The 9,093-nt window shown below is 35.3% G+C and overlaps 1 protein-coding gene across 2 annotated transcripts; it reads left to right on the forward strand.

The window, feature by feature from the left end:
• The first annotated feature begins 2,396 nt into the window (after positions 1-2,396).
• Positions 2,397-7,443, forward strand: LOC140858418 (serine/threonine-protein phosphatase PP1-like). 2 transcript variants are annotated; one of them, XM_073258999.1, is made up of 4 exons: positions 2,397-2,805; positions 4,717-5,276; positions 5,611-5,823; positions 6,733-6,984. In XM_073258999.1, exons 1-4 carry the CDS (start codon positions 2,625-2,627, stop codon positions 6,967-6,969), a joined length of 1,191 nt encoding a protein of 396 aa, XP_073115100.1. In that variant the 5' UTR covers positions 2,397-2,624; the 3' UTR covers positions 6,970-6,984. The 2 variants fall into 2 exon arrangements, with proteins under 2 accessions (XP_073115100.1, XP_073115101.1); XM_073259000.1 differs by lacking the exon at positions 6,733-6,984 and adding an exon at positions 7,300-7,443 and having other exon boundaries at positions 2,401-2,805.
• The last annotated feature ends 1,650 nt before the right edge of the window (positions 7,444-9,093 follow it).

Here is a 9,093-nt window from a genome sequence, read left to right on the forward strand (position 1 = left end):
ACAATTTGATTTCTATTATGCTACTGAAAATATCCTACATCGGCTAAAAACAAGTGAGGTAGTTTTCATAATAAAAAAAAAGGGGAGAGGTTTAGAGAAAAATCCTATCAAAAATAAGTTCCAGTGAGGTAGGACAGGTAGGGATTAACCTCTTTCCAAGCTGAAACATGATATGTTTCAGATATCCATTGGATTTGGACCGAGTCAAAAACAGTATGCATTGTAATTCAAAACACCCTCTGGATATAAGAAATTAGCCTTCTTCTAATGATAAAAGTTATCAATAACTTTATTTTGTTGATTATGATTTAGCTTAGTTATCCATGATATCCTATATAGCATACATGTTGCTTGCTATAATTTTATCATATGACATGTTTATAGAGTAACTAGGTACTTGATTTATATATATATATATTTATTATGACTTATGTTTGGATGACCTTTGACTCAATTTGTTCAGAAAAATCTAATGAATTGATAAATTAATTTTAAGATACGGCCTCAAGGAAATTCTATTAGGTTTGCATCCAATGTTTTGTCCTGATTCAGATGTAGACTAGACCTAGGTTTTGCCCATCCCCGATTCAGCCTGACCCACTTGCATATTTATGTGTGATGCATTATCAGCATATAAAAACTGGAACTTGATTATCTGATTCACAATTATGGTTGTTTATGTATTACACACATCATGTCTTGTGTATTACAACATAGCGTACATATAAATAATATGGCTGATGTATCACCGGCATCCTGCCAGACATAGAGCGAATCTAGAGGAGATGGACACCCATGAGTCTTCCCCCGTTCACACTCATCACACTTTGAAAATGAAAAATAATAACCAATGGATCAAGTTGTCAGAGATACCAGTGGTACGTCGATGATCATATTTAATATTATAATTTTAATGGTAAAATTGCATGCTGCATGAAAAAATATGCTACATGCAATTAAAATTTTAAAGGCTTCTCGTAATATTTTGGAAAGTAACTTCTCAACAGTAATTAGATGGCTTTTCAGATCAAAAATTTTATATATTAATATTCATCTTTTGAGATAATTGTCGAAGAATGGAAGCAACTGTCAATTTTTATGGGGTTAGATATATTCATACAAAAATTAATAATATAGCGGATTAGATGATATATATATATATATATATATATATATATATATATATATATATATATATATATATATATATATATATATATTGCAAATCATATGAAGCTTATCCTACCTGTGATTATGATAAATATTTTTTTGAAAAATTTTAAATTTTTTAAATTTTTTAATTTTATTCTGAATATTTTATTTAGTACAATCAAATCATCGAATATTTAAATTTTTTCAATTAAAATTTTGATTGTGATTTCTATCGATCTGTCATAATAGAGTTATGACATAGCTTATTTATATAGCAAAAATTTACTTGTATGACAAAAAATGATGGTAATACAAAATGATGGCTTATATTCTTCAAATTAATTTATTTTCGATCAGAATTTTTGATCTATTCTGATTCAAAGTCTTTTTATCTTTTTGGCGCCTAAACACCAGCAACAACCTTGAGAAAGATGGTATTTATCTTCAGCAATGAACATCGGTAATTGATCTTCAATTTCGATGATGGAGGTAATATTTGCAATTTGTATTAGGTTGTACCCATAAATGTGTTATGATTTTAGATATTTTGTTTCTATAATTTCTAATCTTTACATCATGTATTTTTCAATTAATTTAAAAAATAATGTAAGAATTATTTTAACATGAAATATCGATAAAGATTTTAGGTCAAAAATGATCCAAACTATTGATGAGGGATGAGTGGAATGATGAAGTTGGAGTGAAAATGGGTTGGAGGAGATAATCAACAAAAAAAAAAGATATGTAAGTAGGTTATATGTATTAGGTGACAATCCAATCATGATAAGCAGGTAAAAATTAAAATCAAGATTCGAATTGAATGAATTTAAAAGTTTAATAATTTGATTATATTAAATAAAAATTTAAGATAAAATTAAAAATTAAAAAATTAAAAAATATAATTAAAATTTTATATATAATTAAATTTTTTATTTTTGATAGCTGTACATTGATTTACTAAATCTATTTTTTTTCAAAAAAAAATTAAGTTGTCCCCACACACCTTGCTGCTCTCCGCCCCACTTTCCAGTTTTGACCCCCCCGCCTTCCCGTTTACACGCCGCGGAGGAAGAGGAGACCCACTAGATAACGACAGGGATAAAATATCATCGTGATCCAAATCCAATGCTCCACCCGTCGACATCAACGGTCGGATCCCATTCTCCCTTTTTTTTGTTTTTTGTTTTTTTTCTTTTTATAAAAGATCTTCTCCTTCTTGGCAAACCCAGCATTACTGCCCGGGAGGACACGGGCGGAATATTAATATATATTGCCAATTCTCCCACCCAAAGTTCGTCCCTTTCTTTTTTGGGTAAAGTCTCCTCCTTTTCTTGGCCGCCGCGGAAGCCTCACGTTTTCCCCCTCTCCTTCGATCCATCGAAGTGCGGCTGTGGAGCTCGGGGTTTACGATTCTGGGAGAAGGAGGAGGAGGAAGGGTGGGAGAGAAACAGAGGAGGATTCGGTGCCCCCCGATGGATGAGGGCTTGTTGGACGATATCATAACGCGGCTTCTTGCGGTGAAGAGCGGGAGGGGGGCGACGAAGACGGTACAGCTGACCGAGGCGGAGATCCGGCAGCTCTGCGTCTCCTCCAAGGGGATCTTCCTCAGCCAGCCTAATCTTTTGGAGCTCGAGGCGCCGATCAAGATTTGCGGTAAGAAATTTGAAATCTTGATTAGAATATGGGTTTCGATTCTCCAAATGATGATCTTGTTGCACCTTTTTAGTTCTCTGGGGTACTGGGTGGTGAAAGCTTCCCTTGCATCAAAAAAGAAAAAAAAAATCTTTGGTGTTGCTATTTACTTCATCGCAGTGCCTACCTGTAGCAAGGGTGTCCCGTTAGTCTGCGTTTTATGGTGGATCGAAATTTTGGTGGGAACACTTTGATGTGAAAAGATGGACTTTTGACCCTTCTAGTTGTTTGGCGTAGCTATCTGCTCCAAAATTTACTTAGCTTTTGTCTTTGTGCTTGTGATTGGCCGGTACCCAAAGCGTTTCTTTAGGATTTAGTACACTAACCTTGTATGATCAAGAATGCAGGGAAAGGAAAGAGTTACTACAATTTTTTTTTTTAATAAAGAAAACTGTTTTCCTTCTGTTCTTTTTCCTTCCGTCCAACAAATCCAATAGTTAAAGTAGTTACTTGCTTTTACTCGGGTCCCTGATCTGAGGCATGATAGGCTTAAGGTTTCTTGAGTTGAGGATTACTAAAGTCATGAAATAGGTTTACAGGGATGCTTTTCTTTTCTTTTGTTTTTTTCTTCCATAAACTTCATTCTGTTTTGTAATGCTTACTGAATCTTGGAGGTGCCTGTCATCAGAAGTGGAAAGCTCTTCAAGCAATTACATGAACTTGTTCTTCCCTTGATTTCTGAAAGATGCTTCTTAAGAAATTCAGTTCAATGTGGAGCTAGTGCAATGATGTGAAGCTCTTAAATAAGCATCTTTACAGTTCAGTGGTGATGGTCTAACATTTACTGATGCTACTGTATGGGCATCAAAATGTCTTGAATCTCATAACTATATAGAAATTTATGAAATATAACTTATATGCAGTCAACGAGTAAAAAGCAAAACCACCTTTGTCACAAGGGCTACAAATGATCTTTGGGTGCTGAGAGGTTGATGTGTGTAGTTTTTCATACTGTTTTCCTTCAGTGTTTACCAGCTTAAGATATTGAGCTTCTTTCAGTTTGTAACCGTTTGCATGAAAAGAAGGAATAAGCAGGCCCATCTTATTAGTGCATATAGATTAATTGTTTGTTGCATGATTCTCCGAGTATGATGCATGGATTGTTAATACTGTGGTATTATCTAAGCTTTCCCTTGTGTTTTATTGTAATATATGAGGTTCAAATAAGGTTCGGGGATAATATCTTTCTGTGATCACAAATCATGATCACTCAACTCTACTTTTAAAAATAATATTGTTAGGCAAGTGATAGCGTCTGGTTATTTGTTCTGAATAATGCTTTTGCAGTTGGATTTTACTAAGTTATCCTTGCTTCAGTAGGTTATCTAAACAGTAGTATATACCTTAAACAAGTGAGAATAGGGTCCTATTAACACAGAAACATTTTTGTGCTTGCTGCTTGAGGCATCAAGATATAAAATACTGTAAGCACCTTAGCTGGGGGGAACACTAGTGATGTCAAGTTTTGCTGTACCAGTATTAGGTATCACATCCATACCTTGCTGGTATGGTATATCCATCGTACCAATTTACCAACATATAGAGTCGAGAGATTTTTTTCTTGCACTCAGACATGGTACCACCTGGAATTGGGTAGTATGTGTTGATACAGCATGAAACTACGCAGAACTGATAGGTGTATTGGCCAGTTCAGCCCTTGCACCATATCAAAGCTCAGTATCATACGAGTATCTTACAAGTATGGTATGAGAGACCTGTTACATTGCAGTACACGTTGATTTGGTGAATCATGAGTGACACTCACATATGCATGCATCTGGGTGCACATGTTTCTTCGTGTATATGTATAAGCTTTTTATGTATTGCTTGTCTTTTAATTAAATTAACCACTGCTATCTTTTTGATTGTCAGGAGATATTCATGGTCAGTATTCTGATCTTCTCCGGTTGTTTGAGTATGGTGGCTTTCCGCCAGCTGCAAACTATCTATTTCTTGGGGACTATGTTGATCGGGGCAAACAGAGCATAGAGACCATATGTCTCCTCCTTGCATATAAGATAAAGTACAGAGAAAACTTCTTTCTTCTGAGGGGCAACCATGAGTGTGCTTCCATTAATCGTATCTATGGGTTTTATGATGAGTGCAAGAGAAGGTTTAATGTTCGGCTATGGAAAGTTTTTACTGATTGTTTCAACTGCCTTCCAGTGGCTGCGCTTATTGATGAAAAGATACTCTGCATGCATGGGGGGTTGTCACCTGACTTGAAAAACTTGGATCAGATCCGAAATATTGCTAGACCAGTGGATGTACCAGACCAAGGCCTCCTTTGTGATCTGTTATGGGCTGACCCTGACAAAGATATTGAAGGCTGGGGTGAAAATGATAGAGGTGTCTCCTATACTTTTGGGCCTGACAGAGTCTCTGAGTTCCTTCAGAAGCAAGACTTGGACCTCATCTGTCGAGCTCACCAGGTAAACATAATTAATTCAACTCCGATCAGCCGGTATAGGTTCTTTTGTTGATCCAATAAACACTTAGACCAATTGTAATATATTCATTAGAATAATCTTAATTTCAGTAAACTATTTGTTTCTTTATCATTTGCCTTAGGGTGCAGCATGTGTTTATTGACTTGTGGAATCATATTCTGTTCATATCCTTCACCATGTCAAAAAACTTAAATGTGTTTGTCTGACGCATTACTTCTCATGAGAATGAGTTCATCCAAATTTGGTGCTTTTCATGCGGAAGCTAATTTATATGTATATTTTAGAGCATATGGCTTCATAATTTAGGTTTGAACAGGTTGTGGAAGATGGTTATGAGTTTTTTGCAAAACGCCAGCTGGTGACTCTGTTTTCTGCACCAAACTATTGTGGGGAGTTTGACAATGCTGGTGCCATGATGAGTGTAGATGATACTTTGACCTGTTCTTTCCAGATCTTGAAACCATTAGATAAGAAAGGAAGATTTGGATTTGGAAACAACTTATTGAAACCAGGGACTCCTCCTAGAAAGGTAAGTAAATCCTTGCACTACAAGCTGCCTTATGGAATAAATTATAATGTATATTACATCTGAACATGGTTTTGTAGTTCCAATGACCTGAAGTTGTTTAAAGTTTATATTGTCTTCTGCTGTTTCAGAACTCTCATGAGATGGGTATGGTTCAATTGTTATGAACTAGTCCAACTATGTTATTTGTTGCTTTATGCAAGATAAAACTTGTTATTTCCAGAAAGGGATGATTTTTGTTCTATTCTTAACAATATCCTGAGAACTATAGTGAGAAAGGGTGTTTCCACTCACAGATCATGTCAAATTCATTCATAAAAATCACTGTATAAAGGCTTCTTTCTTCTTATATTATCATAAATTTCCTTTTCATTTAAAATCATTTTCTCAGCCATCAACTATACTACAGAATATCTAAAATTTGCTGAAGTTTATCTGTGGAGTGCCATACATGCTATTGTTGCTGATGTTGTTAAACAATAGATACTAGAATTCCTTGGTGTATGGATTTTTTATGGCATGCATCCATATAGGAAATTTTGGTTTTCAGTATCAGATGACAGGTCCTTTTACCTGAGACATTAACTTGATGTGTAACATGCTAAAAGATTGCTAATGGTGTTTGAATCTCTTGATTTAGTAGTTTGACTAAGTCACAGTATTTCTTTTGACCAAAGATATGATGTTATGTATGAGAACATCAGCGTGAAGAAACTAATTTTCTCTTCATGAAATTCTTAAGCTAATGAAATAATTTACATAGATAAGAATCCAGTTGTTTCATCAACATTTACATACAAATGCTTACGGCACTGACTTTCATGAAGTATTGTTCAACATTGCCATCTTCAAACTTGATGTTCTAATTTTCAGTTAAAATTTGAACAAATGACTTATGTGCTTTTATAATAGGCAATGTCCAGAGCGAATCTACTTTTGCAACATCATGCTAGAATTAACTGCCACTGGCATAGGGAATGCTGGTCAGTGGTTGTCTCACTAAGTGCCATGGTGAAAATAGTAAGCAGGATTGATCTGTATGTACCTGTACTGAACTGGCATAGGTCTATGTGGGATGGCACTGGTCAATACCCTGCAATATGTAGCGTGATGCAGAGTTGTGCCCATTGTGGAACCAGCATGAAATGATAGCACGGATGAGATATGTTGGCACTTAAAACCTTGTAACCTTATGCCACAATTTTATATATCAAACACGGTTCTTCTGAGTTTTGCTTTAACAATGGTAAATGCTAGGTCCAATTGATCAACCTTGATTTCTTAAAAGTTGTTACGAACATGTTGCAAAATACCATTGATAGTGAAGAATTTTATTCTTATCACAGTAGCTTCTATTGGTTCCCTTCTATCTCCAATATTGAATTTGTGGATGACATTCTTGTTCTCATGAAAGATTTCGGGCAGTGTGCTACAATTGTTAATTTTTGGTGGTTAAATGATCAACTCCTATTCTTACAGTTACAGAGGAGAAATTTGGCAAAATTTTGTTGACAACTAAAGTTCTAGGCATATCATTTTGGCTTCTGCTGGGACTAGTAATGTTCTACCTCCTATCTTGCATCTGCCAATGACAAGCTTGTTTCTAAGAAATCAGTTAAGAGACATCTTTTCAATGTGCATTACTGTTAAGAATTCTTGGCATATATTGCACCTTACCTACTGCTTTGGATATGAAATTTTAAAGCAATAGTTGCTCGCATATTGGTGATTTGCATGAATTAGGAAGGAGAACTAATAAGGACTATAGTTAATTTGCTTAATTAGAAGGAGAATTAGTAAGCACTGTTATTCTTGATTGATAACAACATTCTCTTTTTTATCTTTGACCATCGTTGTTGGATTATTCTCTCAATTCTGTCTGGGATCCAATACCTGAGAGATTCTTCAGGGAATTATGCTCTATGAAGATCCCCATGGACAAGACTCGCTTCTGTCAACTATCATTTTGTGCTTATCTCTTTTCCAAATACTTCTAGTGATGTTGAGGGGAAGTGGAGAAACTGAATAATTTTCTTTGGTGGGGAAAAATGCTTTCCCTTTTATGGTCATTCTTGAGACTTTATAGTTGAGGATTTAAACAAAAAATTGGCTTCACTAGGAAATGCCTCTTAATGAAAGAAGATTTTCTTCTGTTAGTTGCAGGCTTATTATCTTTTGTGCTCCCAACTGATGATAATGTCTTTGGCAGTGACTAAAGGGAACAAAATTTAGGCTTTTCTCCAAGAGAGAGCAAGCTATGATAGAAAGCTCCATTTATCTCCCATAGGAAGTCTTATGTATGCTATGCTATGTACTCGATCTGATATTGTCCTTGCTGTGAGTGTCACGAGCAGATATCAGTCGAATCCAGACGAAGAACACTGGATAGCTGTTAAGAATATCCTTAAGTACTTAAGAAGGACTAAGGATTTGTTCTTGATTTTTTAAGGAGACTCCGAGTTGCGAGTTGAGGGGTATACTGACTCAGACTTCATGTCTAATCCTGATGATAGAAAGTCTACGTTAGGATATGTGTTCGTTTGCAATGGTGGCACAATTAGTTGGAAGAGTTTCAAACAACCCATCATAACGGATTCGACCACAGAGGTTGAGTATGTCGCTGCTTCGGATGCTGCAAAGAAAGGCTTTTGGTTCAAAAAGTTCGTCGTGGAATTTTTGAAGTTTTCTATCACTTTAAGTTACCTGGTATGGCTGCATTTAAAGTTCTAGTCGTTGGAATGAAGAAAATAGCCGTTGGGAGCCAGTTGAAAGCAAAACTGTGCAGATCTGAAAACTAACCATTACAGTGACTTAGTCGACTAATTTTTTTCTGAGTTGACTAAGTCCCTCACTAGGTCAACTCAAAATCCTCTAAGTCGACTCAGTATCAAACAACTAAAAAATGAGCTTCAAATTAGACTAAATAAATCATGAAAGATAGTCTTTTTTTTTTTTAAAAAAAATTATTTTTGAGATTTTGTCATACGTTCTCCTAAATATGAATATCATCCAAAGAAATAACATCAATCTGACTCACTTAAACAAGACCTCAAAGAAATTAAAAAAAAGTAGCACAAAATCTATATAAATATATTATCAGAATATTAACATTTGAAAATGAACTATTTTAAACTCAAAACAGGAACCTCCTCTCACAGAGCAGATGCATGGTGGATGGTTATGACATCGGATGTCATACTACTCTACTGTGACAACAATGGAGCCATAGCACTTGTTAAGGAGCCAAGGTCTCATAAAAAATCAAAGCACATC

The sequence above is a fragment of the Elaeis guineensis genome, chromosome 6 (genome assembly GCF_000442705.2).
Source record: "Elaeis guineensis isolate ETL-2024a chromosome 6, EG11, whole genome shotgun sequence".
In the NCBI taxonomy this organism is placed as follows: domain Eukaryota; kingdom Viridiplantae; phylum Streptophyta; class Magnoliopsida; order Arecales; family Arecaceae; genus Elaeis; species Elaeis guineensis.

Bases quoted from the DNA above. Each gene is read 5' to 3' on its own strand.
- LOC140858418 (XM_073258999.1), top strand. From the start codon at position 2,625: ATGGATGAGGGCTTGTTGGACGATATCATAACGCGGCTTCTTGCGGTG. The intron at 5,277-5,610 runs GTAAACATAATT...AGGTTTGAACAG, and splicing joins TCATCTGTCGAGCTCACCAG to GTTGTGGAAGATGGTTATGA. The intron at 5,824-6,732 runs GTAAGTAAATCC...CTTTTATAATAG, and splicing joins CAGGGACTCCTCCTAGAAAG to GCAATGTCCAGAGCGAATCT.